A 15,821-nucleotide genomic window follows, 5' to 3' on the forward strand; every position below is an offset into this window, starting at 1 on the left:
AGCTGCCGGCATCCCAGCCACACATTGACAAATATACCAGTCCGGGGGGTGCCAATGGGGATGCCAATGGGGAACTCTCAGCTACTGGTGTGGGCGACACAGACAAAATTCTACATGCAATCCATACCTCCCAGGCGGCTGTAGAGAGCAAGATAGACAAAATATTGATTGATATGACTTTGCTTCATCAGAACTTGAAAGGCGTGATCGCCCGTGTCACAGAAACAGAGAAGTGCATGTCAGTGGTGGAAGATGAAGTAGTGGAGTTGAAAACCAAAGTGAACCGCCTCCTCACCTGAACATACAGACTTCAACAACGTGCCGAGGATGCAGAAAACCGGTCACGGCGCAACAATTCGAGATTTGTGATCTTCCCCGAAGGAACAGAAGGGGCGCGGACGGCGGACTTCCTGTAGGCCTGGCTGAAGTTGTGGATGCCAATAGACATATTGACTCCATGGTTCGCTGTGGATCATGCCCACAGGGCACTTTCGTCTTGGCCCTCCTCCCCGGAGCATGCCTACAGCCATAATAGCCCGTTTTTCTCAATTTCTGAGACTGTATTCTGCAAGAAGCTCACCGCCAAGCTGAACTCCGTCACCAAAACGCAGATACGGATCTTCCCAGACTACAGTATACTAGGGAGGTGCAGCCATGCCGGCGCTCTTACAAGCTGGTCAAGCAAAAGTTAAGGGCGCTCCAAGTCTCCTACATGCTTCTTTTTATCCTGGCCACCTCAACGTGCTGCATGATGGTAAAGCGCACTTCTTTGAGACTCCTGAAGCTGCGTGGAAATGGGTGACAGAGGAATGCTGCCTGCTACGGAACCAATGCCCGACTGCCTCACTCAAGCGGTCGACAACATGCTCAAGCAGACCCCAGGACCAGAAGCCCAGTCGACTGAAGAGATCCCGTACGCCGTCCCGCAGATGGAGGTTGGCCCTGCTTCCTGCTCACCAAGCTTGAACAACATGGCACCACAGTCAGCACAACACAGAAATTTGTCCCCAACCCAGAGAGAAAGAGACGGGAATACAACGGAACTGCAAGTAGAGAGACTGAGCCAGTCACCACTAGTGTCAATGGGCTGTACCAAGGCAGTTAACTCTGTACTGGCTGAACAGGCGATAATCTAATACTTGCACAATGAGGGATCCATCACTCCACGTTAAGTTTGCTTTAGTTGCTGGTTGAGGCAATAAATGGGGTGACAGATGCTTCTTCTGGTTGGAAGGGGAAGTGTAGGGCGGGGGAGTTGGGAAAGGTTGGGGAGTGTTTGAATGCACATTTGTTGTAGTACTGATGATGTTTTCTTGTTTGCAATGTCACACAGACAGAACTGTTCAAAGCTATCTGATGGAATCCTGGGTAGTCCATTTGGGAAAGATATGTATGATAAGGTGGCTAACTGGGGTCTCGGATGGACCGTGGGCCCAGTTGGTAGATCAGACACACTACTCCCATGGCTACAGTTAGGGTGGTATCCTGGAATGTAAATGGGTTGCTGGATAAAATTAAGAAGACGGTGGTATTCCGTCATATGCAAGGGCTTCATCCATCCATTCTATTCTTACAAGAGACACTTGTGGGGCATGTCTTGTCCCTTCCTGGCTAGTTATGGATTTGACTGGGTATACCATGTGGATTCATGCGCAGCTTCTGGGGTGTTGCGATACTGCTGCGCAGGGGATTTCCCCATGTGGCGCCTCAATGCCTGGCTTCTCCAAAATGAGGAATACGCTACGACCTTGAAGGAAGAAATTGTCTGCTACTTTGAGCTCAATGAGGGGACGGTGCGCACGAAGACACAAATGCGCTGCTGTAGGAAGGCTGGAAAAGCCACAATATGGGGCCGAGATAAAGCCCTCTTCCGAGGGAAGGAGAGGACAGGACAAGCAAATATCGCCTGATTAGAGGCCAAGGTGCTTCAACTGGAGAGGCGCAAGACTATGGAAGGACAGGGAGCAAATGAGCATCCCCTGAATCTGGTGCAAGTTGAAATAAGGGCAAAGTCACTGGAAGCAGCAAATGTCGGTGAAGGACGCATACGTTGTCTGCCTCTAGTGTCTTGAGCATGACTGCGACACCAAGACCTGCATCGATTGTCACACCATGCACTCCACGGCCTTGAAGGAGCGGTCCTTCAAGCTCCTTACCACTGTACATGTGATGCAGCAATGGTCTCCATCTCAGCTGAAAGGAAGAAAAGAAGAACAAAAAGTCAAAGAGGTCTTCGACTTCTCCCCATCCATCAAAGTCATCCAACGAGATGAGGGAATGTCAGTGCTCGAGGCTTGGCTCAATGGTTGAGCCTGCACCTGGGCCACCTCTGTGACTCACCGAGTTTCTGGGAGTTGAAGCAACCCCTTTCCAACTCTGTGAGTTTTAGGAAGTCATGCACCTCATATTTGGGCAGTTTATCTCCGATGGCGTTCTGGAGGGGCCCTTACAGGTTTTCTGCCTGCATGTTTGGTCTGTGTGTCAGTGGGCCCCCTTGGATCCACAGATGGACCTGGACCGCAGCTGGTTGAGCCACCTCAACTTACCCCAGGGCCGGCCCCACTGCCAATGTTCCCAGCGCTACCAGTGCCCACAGGCGGTGCTGCCCTCCCATTCTTATTCCTGACTCCGACACAGAGCTGGATGGTTCCCCGACTCCGGAGCTGACTGGAGTTATTCCAGGCTGGAGCCTGAGCCTTATTGCTATGGGCTAGGACTAGGTGAAGATTGGGAGCAGCCACAAGACCCTTATGAATACCAACCCCTATACCCCAATGAGGACAACTAGTGTGAGGATCTGGTGGATGCCAGTGGTCTAGGCACCTCCCCAGATACAGACTTGGTCCCTCCTCCTATCATGGCTAAAGAGGAGGGAGCCTCATTTGCTGTCATGGTGAGGGGGGAGGCCAGGGTCCTGGACCTTCAGCTGCCCTCTGTGGCTGTCAAGATGAACATATTGGCAGAGGTGCTTCAAGCGAGGTGTCACCCCAATCCCAACCGCTTCTTCCGTTTAATGAAGCCCTCATGGATGTCCTACTCTGTGCCTGGTCCAAGCCCTGCACACGGACTCCTATGAATAGGACAATTGCCGTCTGCCACCACCCCGCCCCAGCTTCCTCACCCAACACCCCACCCCGGAGAGCTTGGTGGGCCACGCCTCCACTTCCAAACTAAATCCTGGCACATTCCCTACCACCCCACCGGATAGGAAATCCAAGAAGGTACCTTGAGAAAGAAGATGTTTTCTTCTGCCAGACTGCCACTGTGGTCAGTCAACATTGCATGCCTTTTCGGCCCATAATCCCACTTGCTTTGGGTCTCAGTTGCTCAGGTGCTGCTATTGGTTTCAGAGGAAGCCTCTCCCAAGCTACTACTGATGGGGGGGTGCAGCTAAGTTTGCCATACACTATGGGCTGACTACGACATTCTCACTAGGCAGAGCTATTTCATCATTGGTGGCCCTTAGGCACCACGCCTGGTTGAAAATCACTGGCTTTTTGGGGATGTCCAGGCCTCGCTCATGGACATACCCTTTGATGCGCCCATTTCTTCGGAGACAAGGCAGACTCAGTGCTAGAGTGCTTCAAGGGTAACAGAGCTACAGCCAGGTCCCTGGGCTTTTCCATCACCCCTTGCCAACCCCAGCCTGCCTTTGACTCCTTTCGTGGCCACAGAAAGGGGTTCCAGCCATGCCTCTACTGGCCCAGCCACCACAACATGCAAGCTTCTCAGCCCTTTCTTGCCCAAAGGCGTGGTTCCCACTGACCCCCGTGGGTTAGGTAGCCAGAGGTTGGGCTCGTCCACTTTTCCCCCAGCAGCCTCCAAGCCTCTTTAGTTTGCTCTCTGACCATCAAGGGCACACAGTGGGAGGCAGGATATGCCACCACCTGCACCACTGGAGTCCGATAACATCCGACCGCTGGGTTCTCCAGATTGTCTGAAGGGGCTACTCCCTCCCCTTCGTGACTGTCCCTCCACCCATGCCACCCACTTGTGACAGGCTGACAGAAGACCATATCTTCTTACTCCGCCGGGATGTGGTGGCTCTCTGTGCCAAGGAAGCCATAGAGAGCAGAAGTAAGTCATGGTTGCTATTCCCACTATTTTCTGGTGCCTAAGAAGGACGGATGTCTTCGTCCTGTCCTAGACCTATCAATTTAGTACTGAAAAGGTAGATATTCAAAAGGCTCACACTCAGCCTGAATCTGAGAGACTGGATGGTAGCATTGAACTTGCAGGACACAAACTTCCAGATCCCTGTCCTGCCTGCCTACAGATGTTACCTGTGGTTCACGGTGGGTCATGAGCACATTCAGTTCACAGTGCTCCCCTTTGACGTTACCAGCACCCCTTGGGTGTTCACTAAGGTGATGGCTTGGTTGCAGCTCATCTGCAGAAATCAGGGGTGCCAGTCTTCCCCTTCTTGACGACTGGCTGTTGAAGGCGTGCTCGTCCCAAGCCGTCGTCTCCCACCTCCAGACTATGGCAGACCTCCAGCATTCCCTGGGTTTCACTATCAATGTACCGAAGTCACACCTGACCCCTTCTCAGATGCTCCTTCTCTTCGGAGCAGTTTTGGGCCTACACTCCCGAACAACGATTCCAGGATATTCAGTCTATGATACCAATTTTCAGCCTCTATCCTGGAGTTTGGTAGGACTTATTATGAGCCTGCTGGGCCTCCTGGCCTCCTTCATCCTGCTTGTGGCATATGCAGGCTCTGCAGTTAGAGTTGACATTCCAGTGGGCGAAGCATCAGGGGATTCTCTCCGACATGGCCCAGATCTCGGAGGGCAATGCAAAAGATCTGTAGTGGTGGTTAAATGCCGTGACTGGGTCAGTGACTCCTCTCCTTTCCCAAACCAGATCTGACAGTAGTGACACATGTGTCACTCCTGGGCTCAGGCGGTCATCTGGGAGAGGTGGAGATCAGAGGACTTTGGTCTCCTGTGGAATCCAGACCCCACATCAAACTGCTGGAGCTCTGAGCAATCTGGCTGGCATTGAGAGCCTTTCTGCCCTCCATCAAGAGAATGCTCATGCAGGTGTTCATGGACAACACCACCAGCATGTAATACTGCAACAAAGAGTGGTAGATGCGGTCGTGGATCCTTTGTCAAGAAGCCCTGCATCTCTGGACATGGTTAGAATGTCAGGGCATTTCCCTGGTGGTTCAACATCTGGTGGGATCTCTGAAAACCATAGTGGACAAACTCAGCAAAAGATGCCTAGTGGATCACAAATGGTGTCTCCATCCAGAGATGGTGCAAGGTCCCTTTCAGCAGTGGGGAGAACCTTGGTTAGATCACTTCACCACCGCTGAGAATGTGCAATGTCAGCAGTCCTGCATGCTGTAGTTTCCAAGGTGGCTGTTGCTCAGTGACACATTTCATCTAGAGTGAGAGATGCCTCATGTACACCTTTCTGCCCATACCACTCCTGCCCAGAGTTCTCAAGAAAATCAGAAACAACCAGGTCCAAGTCATGCTTGTAGCTCTGGAGTGTGCTTGGAGAGTCTGGTATCCTGAGTTGTGAGCATGGCCATCGGTCCTCTGATCAGGTTGTCCCTTTGGGAGGGTCTTCTGTTGCAGCAGCAGGAGAGGGTCCTCCACCCGAACCTATCAATGCTCCACCTTCATGAGTGGAGATTGAGCAGGGACAGTTGATAGTTTTCTTCCTTCTGCCCGAAGTCTCTAATGCCATCTTTGCACCTAGGCTTCCCTCCAGTCTTGCCGTTGGGGAAGGTTTGCGGCATGCTGTGCAGAAAAACAGGTTGATCCCCTTTCTTCTTCCCTTTCCCAGGTCCTTCTGTTTATTCTTTCTCTTGCCCAGCAGGGCTCTGCTTTGGGCACCTTAAAAGGCTATCTTTTTGCCGTCTGGGTATTTCTGCGGTTGCCAGATCAGCCATCCCTTTTCAAGTCCTCTTTTGTACACAGGTCTCTGAAAGGTCTCTAACATTTATTTCCACCTTCTCCCTTGATCATGCCTCAGTGGGTCCTTAATTTAGTTCCAACTTTTCTAATGTCACTACCTTTGAGCCCCTACACAACGGTCCTGTCTGGCTCCTTACTATCAAGACGGCCTTTCTAGTGCAATAACATCTGCCTGGGGCGTCGGTGAGCTCCAGCCTTTGTCATCTAAGCCTCTCTACTGCAGCATCTTCCCAGACAAGCAGGTCCTTCTTAATAGATCTTCCGTCCTACCATAGGTGGTCACTCCCTTTTATTTAGGCCAGCCCTTCACCATGCCTATCTTTTACGCTCCGCCTCACCTCTCCTAGGAAGAGGAGTGACTCTACCGGCTGAACCCCAAAAGAACATTGTTGTTCTACCTTGTCTGCACAAAAGAGTTCCGGATGGAAGGCCAACTCTTTGTGGGGGATGTTGGAGGCCAAAAAGGGAAGGTGGTTCAGAAACGGACCATCTGCTGATGTATTGTGCTCTGTATCCATATCTGCTACGCATTGGCCAAGAAGCAACCCCAGAGAGCTGTGTGCTCATTCCACCAGAGCCAAGCCTGCGACCACTGCATTAGTAAGTGAAGTACTGGTCCTGGACATCTGCCAAGTAGCTACATGGCATCCCTGCACATGTTTACCAAGCACTAGTGCCTGGATATTCAGGTCCGTTGGGACGTACACTCTGCCTGTTCGGTGTTGCAGCACTTTTGTTTATGAAATCATTTTGCAGACCCACCTCCTGGGAGATATTGTTTTGGTATGTATTCTAAGGTGAGGAATCTGCGGCTAGAAGTCTCTGTCCGATTAACAAGTTACTTACCTTCAATAATAAAGTGACTCAATCTTGCTACAGATTCCTTAAAGACCCACCCATCCTCCCCGCTCTGCAAAAGGATTATAAACTTAGGGCTGTTTCAACTTTCAGGGCCCTAGTTTCACACAGCAGTGGCCAGTGCTCTTTGTGGCTCAGTGCTTCTTCCATGGAAAGTCACAAAAATAAACTGACGTCAGTGCACTGGAGTAGTGCCTATATAGGTACCGCACACATGTTTCCTGGCGCAGAGGGGTACTGCTCACTAAAAACATTCTGGATCCAGTCTAACACCTTATAATTCTAAGATAAGTATTCTGTGGCTAGACAGAGTCCCTATAAGATAAGGCTTTATCAAAGGTAAGTAACTTGTTCTTCTTGTAAAAGGATTGAATTTGCTGCTTTCCCTACACTGACTGTCACACATTTCCTGTTCTTTCTTTACAGATCTTACTCCCGCTCGTCAACCAATATTTTAAGAACCACTGCTTGTACTTCCTGTCTACGCCTGCTAAACTCTTGGGCAGCGGAGGACATGCATCCAACAAGGAGAAAGAGATGATCGCCAGGTAAGAACTGCCAGAATGGGATAAACCAGGCTCCTGGAAACTTTTATAACTCTATGCTGTTAAGTTTATTTTCCTTTAGGAAAGAGCACTATGAAATGGATTGTTTTCTACTGGAGATATTTTAAGGGCACCTCCATGTAGATGAGATCAAAGCATCATCCGTGCCTATTATCATGGTATCTTGAATGTGCTGGGCAGATGTTTGGGTATAATAACTTTGGCCACAAGCAGAGCTTGTTATTCCCTTCGTACTGCTAGCTTAAGAAAAGAATGAAGCTCAATCTGTGTGTTGTCCATTAGTGTATACAATCTAAGACATTTTCCACAGAATGCTAAGCAAATTGGGATGTGAATGGCACTGTTGCACTTGCTATTTGTTCAGTGCTGCCTTTTGTGATTTTCAGTTTATTGGCAAGGCATATATATATATATATATATATATATATATATATATATATATATATATATATATATATATATATATATACACACACATATATATATATATATATATATATATACACACACACACACACAAACACACATATATATATATATAAAACCTACTGGCGGGCGTCAGTAGGTGGTTATAGTTGGAACCTAGTTTCCATTCCATAGAAAAAGCTTTTTTTTAAAACTTTACTATATCTTTGGCACCGTTTGAGAATCTTGTTGTGCATGGGACGTTTTGATGTGATCCGTTCAAGCGGGGACTGGGAAAAAGGTGGGGGGAGGTCAACAAAAAGTGCACTTCCCATTTTAATTCTCATAGGGATTTTGAACACGACTACAGCCCGAACTGCTGGATGGAATTACACCAAGTTTGGCAGAAAGGTAGCTTTTGGTCCAGAAAGAAGCCTTTTTGTTATTTGGTGTAAATCCGTTCAGTAGTTGTTGAAACATTAAAAGAAAATCAAATTTGTATATCTGGAGGCGTCAAGGCTTTGTGAATACTCCTGATCTTGTGCAGAGATCTGATTGGCTGCCAACACTTCAACCAGGAAGTGTTGGCAGCCATTTTGATACTCGACTTCAGCTGAGTCTCAAAAAAAAAAAATGAAAAAAAAAGAAAAGGGGGCAGGGTACCTTTATCCTACTCCCTTAGACTTAGTCCCCCCAGGGACCCCTCACAAGGCTTAAAAGTACTTATTTTTTAAATTTAATGGTAAAAATCACAGAGGATCTGCAAATTCCACTGTGATTTTTTAAAAAAGCAAGAGAGGTCTCCTGCGCTTCCTTTCAATATTGCCCCTGGGTGGGCAAGGTCCCAGGGGCATTGTGGAAAAATAGGAGGAGGCGCATGAGGCCCCCTCGCTAGGGCTTATCAAAGCTCCCCGGGACACTGTATATTATGTATGTGAGGGGTGCCCACTGCACCCCAGAGACTGCCACCTTCCCGGTGCAAATATTTTATATGTATGCTTGCCCGTGCCCCAGGGACTGCCACCTCCCCGGTGCAAATGCTGTAAAATATATGTGGGGGCTTGCGTAACCCTCCCACCCAGCATCCCTGGGACTGCCACTTCCCTGAGGTAAATATAGTTAAATGCGAGGGGTAGTGCAGACCACCACCTCCTCAGGGCACAAATAAAATAACATAGGGGGTCCTGGCCTTGGGGACCGCCACCTCCCTGGGGCAATCCATACAATGGCCCCCTCTGCCCCAGAGACCACCCCCTCCCCGGGCAAAGTTGTAAATAAATATAAGGACCCTGTTCCCCGGGTCCCAGGGACTGCAACCTCCCTGGTGCTATAAAAATAAAGTGTGTGCAGGGCCGCAGAGCCACCTGCGCCCCGGGAACCACCACCTCCTCGAGGCTAAAATAAAATAATGAAGGAGGTCTGTCACAGACCCTAGACCCCTGGGACCACCACCTTACTGGGGCTAAGGTAAATAGTGTAAGGGGCCGCTGGCACACCTGTGGAGCCAACAGTGGTTCTTGGGACTGCCACCCCCCAGGCCGGCTACTGCTATGTCCCGGGGTGACCACCCCAAGGACATTGCTGTTTGCTCTGACTTGGCAGGAGGTTTAACATCTATGCCAAGTCCGAGCAAACACTCTGCGTCCAGCGGGCTAAAGCTGTTTAAGTGCTCTTGCCCGCTGGGTGTGGAGGTTCATCTCTTTCCCTGCCTTCAGAGACGCGGGCGGGGAAAGAGTTGAAACGATTGCTCTTGCACACAGAGAGGTGCATGTTTAGCAGCTCCCTGTGTGCGATAGCAATGCCGGTTGCTGCAGGAGGTGGGGAGCCGGCTGAAACCCTGGGGGCTTTGAGGTTTCCCCTGCAGTTCCGATCCTGCACACTGGGTGCCAAAGGGCAACCTGGAGACATGGCCAGGCCCCTGGGGATGGGGTCCCCCAGCCATTGTGGAAATATAGGAGGAGGCGCACAAGGCTCCCTCGCTAGGGCTTATCAAAGCTCCCCGGGACACTGTATATTATGTATGTGAGGGGTGCCCGCTGCACCCTGGAGACTGCCACCTTCCCGATGCAAATATTTTATATGTATGCTTGCCCATGCCCCGGGGACTGCCACCTCCCCGGTGCAAATTCTGTAAAATATATGTGGGGGCCCGCATAACCCTCCCACCCAGCATCCCTGGGACTGCCACTTCCCTGAGGTAAATATAGTCAAATTAATGCGAGGGGCAGTGCGGACCACCACCTCCCCAGGGCAAAAATAAAATAATATAGGGGGTCCTGGCCTTGGGGACCGCCACCTCCCTGGGGCAATCCATATAATGGCCCCCCTGCCTCAGAGACCGCCACCTCCCCGGGCAAAGTTGTAAATAAATATAAGGACCTGTTCCCGGGGTCCCAGGGACTGCAACCTCCCTGGTGCTATGAACATAAAGTGTGTGTAGGGCCGCAGAGCCACCTGCCCCCCGGGAACCACCACCTCCTCAAGGCTAAAATAAAATAATGAAGGAGGTCTGTCACAGACCCTAGACCCCTGAGACCACCACCTTACTGGGGCTAAGGTAAACATTGGAAGGGGCTTCTGGCACACCCGTGGAGCCAACAGTGGCCCTTGGGACTGCCACCCCCCAGGCCGGCTACTCCTATGTCCCGGGATGACCACCCGAGGACATTGCTGTTTGCTCTGTCTTGGCAGGAGGTTTAACAGCTATGCCAAGTCAGAGCAAACATTCTGCGTCCAGCGGGCGAAAGCTGTTAAAGTGCTCTCGCCCGCTGGGTGTGGAGGTTCATCTCTTTCCCTGTCTGCAGAGACGCGGGCGGGGAAAGAGTTGAAACAATTGCTCTTGCACACAGGGAGCTGCATGTTTAGCAGCTCCCTGTGTGCAATAGCAATGCCGGTTGCCGCAGGAGGCGAGGAGCCGGCTGAAACCCTGTGGGCTTTGAGGTTTCCTCTGCAGTTCCGATCCTGCACACTGGGTGCCAAAGGGCAACCTGGAGACATGGCCAGGCAACTGGGGCTGGGGTCCCCAGGGCTGAAATCGGCCAGGGGAGGGGGGCCGCACGGCAGCCCTCCCCCTTGAATTTTTGGTGGGCCCCAGGGGATGGGGTCCACGGGGCCAAAATCGACCCAGAGAGGGATGCCCCCTCCACCATTGAATTGGACCCACACCATCCACCTTAGTAGTATGCAAAGGTCTTTCCACCTTTTGCCAGAATGATGGACAGTTTATCAAAGGGTCCCCCAGTGAGTTTGTCACCGATTTTGCTGTTGATTTCTTGATGCTGAGGAATATAAGGACATCCCCACCAAACAAAGAAGCACTTACATCATATAGCTAAAAGGAGGGACCCTGGTTTGGTGGAAAGTTATGTTTTTGTAGTCTCATTGGCCTCTCTATAGGAGGTTTCATGCTATCACAGAATTCTGGACAAAGAGGCACAAGGAACAATCACATTGCTAAACGCACACTAGGTCACTGGAGACATTTCCCCATAGTCCATTATGCAACTGTAGTGTAGAATTCCCACTGGACATTGTACCCAGTGAGGTTGCACTTACTAACTAATCAGTAGAAAGTTCTCCATTTGGGTGGACATTTTGTGCAAAACTGTGGACTCTTGTTGGATAAACGAGCAGGTGAGTTTCCGTTCTGGCCATGATGCTCATTTCACAGAAATTAAACCTCAACCGGAAGCACTTCAGGTGTCCCAGTTCAAGCTCCACTTCTGGAAAGGACAAATGATTCTAACTCTTGGGCTTGGCGAATGCAAAGCAAGTGTGCTTACTCAGCAATTCCATATTGAAAAATGATCTGAAATCCTTTGTGCAGGTGAATGTATGTTTGATCTATTTGGAGCGCAATCTGTATGTGACTGTGATGAGTGGATTCTTTCCTGTCCTCACCTTGTGAGAGCAGAGTCCAAGGTTCTCCCTTTAAACTGCTACCAGTATGCAAATGTACAAATCACCTTGAACCTCTGCCCTGCACCATCCACCTTAGTAGTATGCAAATGTCTTTCTGCATATTGCCATAATGTTGGACAGCTTACCAAAGCACCCTTCAGTACATTTGCCACCGATGTGGGTGCTGCATTCTTGATCCTGAGGAATGAGGACATCTCCACAAAACAAAGAAGCACTTAACTCATATAGATAAAAGGAAGGACTCTGTTGTGGTGGAGATTTACATCTTTTTAGTCTTGTTGGCCTCTCTATAGAAGGATTCATGTTATCACAGAATTCTAGAGAAAGATGCACCAGGAACAATCATGTTGCCAAAAGGCACATAAGGGCACTGACATGACATTTCCTTATGCTCCATTACACACAGCTGTAGTGTAGAATACATAAAGGACATTTACCCATGGAGGCAGAAAGAGCTCCATTTGGGTAGATATTTTGTGCAAAACGGTGAACTCTTTTTGGATAAAAGAGCAGGTGAGATTTCCTTGTGGCCAATCACTCACACAGCTACTGACACATCCACACAGACACTCACAGACACACTCCGACACTCTCTCAGACACGCATGCACCGTCTCACAGACCCACTCAGTGACTCATGTACTCACTCACAGACCCACTCAGACACTAATGCACCCGCTCACAGACACACTTAGGCACTCATGCACCCATTCACACACCCAGTCAGAGTTTCACACATCCACTCACAGACCCTCTCAGACATTCATGCACCCACGCACAGACCCACTCAGGCTCATGCATCCACTGACAGACCCACTCAGAGACTCATGCACTCACTCACGGACCCACTCAGACACTCGTGCACTCACTCACAGATGCTTTCAGAGACTCGTGTACCCACTCACAGATCTACTCAGACACTCACGCTCCCACTCATGCACCTACTCACAGACCCACTCAGACCCTCATGCACCCACTCACAGACACACTTAGACCCTCCCACTCACAGACCCACTCAGACCCTTACGCATCCATTCACTAACCCACTCAGATGCTCATGCATGCAATCATAGGCAGAGTCAGACAATCACATACCTGCTCAGGGACTCACTTAGACAGTCATGTATCCACTCACAGACCTACTCAAAGAGTCATGCATCCACCCCACATCCACTCAGAGAATCATGCACCCACTCACAGACCAACTCAGAGACGCATGCACGCACTGACAACCACACTGAGGTACTCCTACACACACAGTCACGGACCCGCTCAGAGACATCTGCATGTGGGGTTGGGTGGTTATAGGGGGCTAGCTGAAGCCAGGCCCTGCGGCCAACACCTGGCGCACACAGCCAAGGGCCAAGTGTGGCGCGGGGTTGGGTAGTTATAGCATGTTGACCGCAAGGTCCGGCCACAGGCCAGGCCCAGCAGCCAACCTCCACGGTGTGCACAGCGGTGGTTGGATTAACGTATAGTAATTAGAATTACTTTACGTTTAAAAAAACATAGAAATTAACAGAAAAAAACAAAGGTTACTGGGGCGTTATAGTTAGGAAATAGAATTCTAAAAGACAGAAAAATTCACTTAAAAAAAAAAAGGTTACAGAGAGGTTATAGTTAGGATCTGAATTTACTCACAAAAACCATAGCAAGTCAGCAGTTATAGTTATGGTTAGCTCAAGTAAATATAACTCATGCCATAAGGTACCTACAACTCGCACCCTCGCCATGCACTGTTAATTAACCAACATCTTACATCACTCATGACTTCTTTTTAACATACCTTCATTGATAATATCTATGTAACACACATTTCATCCAAAGATTTTTTATTCAATTTGTTATAAACACATTTATTATTCATTTTATTTGCCATGCAAAACGGCAAGGCAGGCTTACACCCCCCCACTGATAACCACTGTGTCCTGTAAGCTACAAGTCTGAATCAGAGCAAAACCAACTTACTCTTGCATTCTTCCAAGATCAGCAAACATAATAACCTTAAATTAGGCAAAAGCCACACCTGTTATTTATAGTGCTTAGACACAGCATAAGTGGTCTATGAAACCCTATATAAAAATAAAAAAATATATTTTTGGCTTTGTGAGAATGAACGGTAGGCTTTGCCGCACTGAGAGATGACCTTGCAACGACTAAGGTTTTCACTTGTATGTTTTGTTAAATGTTTGACCGTAAATAATTCCAAGGTAATGAAACTTACTGTGCACTCACTTACTAGTAAGTAGCCTGTTCCAGTACCACAAAAAACGTCATCTCATGTAGGCTTTGAAATTTACAGTGACTGGCTCCTTGAAAGGGCCAGGATGGAAATGCATGCTTTTTGGTAAACCTTCTAGTTACAGAGCGACCATAGTCACAATGGACCTGGAGAGAAGTTTGAAGATTTACTTCAAAAATAATAAAATAGATGTTTATACAAAAAGACTCAGATCCTCCCCTTTGTTTTTAATCCATTTAAATATAATTGGTGACTCTGAAACAAGGAGTTATTTGAGTGGTGTATTCTTGGCGTCTCCACTTAGAATTGGCCCAGGACATCTTTGCCCTTTGGGGCTACTCTCACGTGGATCTGCTTGCGACTCTCAGCAACGCTAATTGCCCACTGTTCTGTACCCTCCAGTATTGGTGGCAGGGAGCCTTGGGGAAGGCATTTGAAGTAGAGTTTTCTACTCCACTACGCGTTTACTCCTGTAGCCTTCATTCCTTGGCCTCTGAGGAAGATTCACTATTACAGGGCCCAAGTCATTCTCATTGGTGAGAGGGAGGTTATAAATGCATAGTTCCTGCACCTCTTCTAATGTCCTCTGCTACATCTTCCTCTCTGGGTGTACCTCCTCTCACAGTCAGAGCGGAAGGTACTGCACCCCAACCTCCAGAGCTCCACCTCCATGCTTGGAGATTGAGCAAGGACATCTAAGTTTGTTCCAACTGCTGGTGGGGTAGTGGATAGTTGATGTATTTTTATCCACTAGCCATGATTCCAGCAAAATGGTGTACTCTGGAAGGCGGAACAGATTTGTCACTTGATATGCTGATATGCATATTAATGTGGATCCCTTTAGGGCACACCTGTCAGACATCCTCAGATTCGCACTCTTGTTTGCTCAGCAAGGGTATACTGTGGGTAAAGTTAAGGGATATTTGGCTGCCTCGTCAGCTTTTCTTTGCTTTCCTGATCAGCCATCTCTATTTACATTTAATGGGGTCTCCATTTGAACCATTAGACAGTTGGCAGCTGAGGCTTTTAATGTTGAAAACTATTTTCGGAATTGTATTCAGTTCAACAAGCTGCATCAGTGATTTGCAAGCACATAACGTCCGTCCCCCATTTACATCCCCTCAAAAAGTCCCTGCACCCCCAACATGTCGGTTGTTCTAACCAGAGCTGCTTTCCTGCCAAAGGTGGTGATCCCTTTCCATCTAGGTCAGTCCATTAACCTACCCTCTCCATCACATCCTGACGAGGAGGAGAGGCTTCACAGGCTCGATCCCAAGAAGGCAGTCAGCTTTTACATCACCTCTACCAAGGACTTTCAAATTAACTACTAATTCTTCATAGGGTAAGCATGCAGAAAATCAGTGCAAATCAGTACAAAAAATGATACTGTTGTGAGGGATCATCTTGTATATTAAAATGTGCTAGGCCACTGCACATAAGGAACCATTTGTGGGAATAGAAGCCAATTGTACAAGTGCAAAAGTGTCACCATCAGCCGTGGCTAAAATCTGTAGGGCAGCAACATGGCATCTTTTCATACCTTTGCGCAATACTGCCTGGGTTGAGAGGTAAGCAGGGATGAACATGCGCTGTCCTCCAGAATTTGTCTGACTTCTTTCATCACCCTCTGCAGGATTGAGAACTGCTTGAAATCTATTCAGAAGGTGAGGGATGAGCAGGTAGAACTATCCATCAGAAGAAAAAGCTACTTACCTTTGGTAACATTCTTTCTACTGGATACTTAACCTCAGTCCCACCAACCTCCACGTGTTGAAGGCTGGTCATCTACAAATAATTATTTTTAAGGTTCCAAGTTAGTTTTTTATACTGCATCTTAACAGAATTGATGTCACTCATTCTGCTCATTCTGCTTGCCTCATTAGTGAGGGAAAAGAGA

The 15,821-nt window shown here is 48.7% G+C and overlaps 1 protein-coding gene across 8 annotated transcripts in view; it reads left to right on the plus strand.

Annotated features, from left to right (window-relative positions):
- The window catches only part of RYR1 (ryanodine receptor 1), a 1,068,376-nt gene that overhangs the window by 647,764 nt on the left and 404,791 nt on the right, over positions 1-15,821 (plus strand). For all 8 annotated transcript variants that reach the window (XM_069206982.1, XM_069206985.1, XM_069206986.1 and 5 more), the window contains exon 60: positions 7,218-7,339. In XM_069206982.1, the coding sequence (XP_069063083.1) occupies positions 7,218-7,339 (122 nt within the window). The remainder of the gene's footprint in view (positions 1-7,217; positions 7,340-15,821) is intronic.

The sequence above is a fragment of the Pleurodeles waltl genome, chromosome 9, assembly GCF_031143425.1.
Source record: "Pleurodeles waltl isolate 20211129_DDA chromosome 9, aPleWal1.hap1.20221129, whole genome shotgun sequence".
NCBI classification, from domain to species: Eukaryota; Metazoa; Chordata; class Amphibia; order Caudata; family Salamandridae; genus Pleurodeles; species Pleurodeles waltl.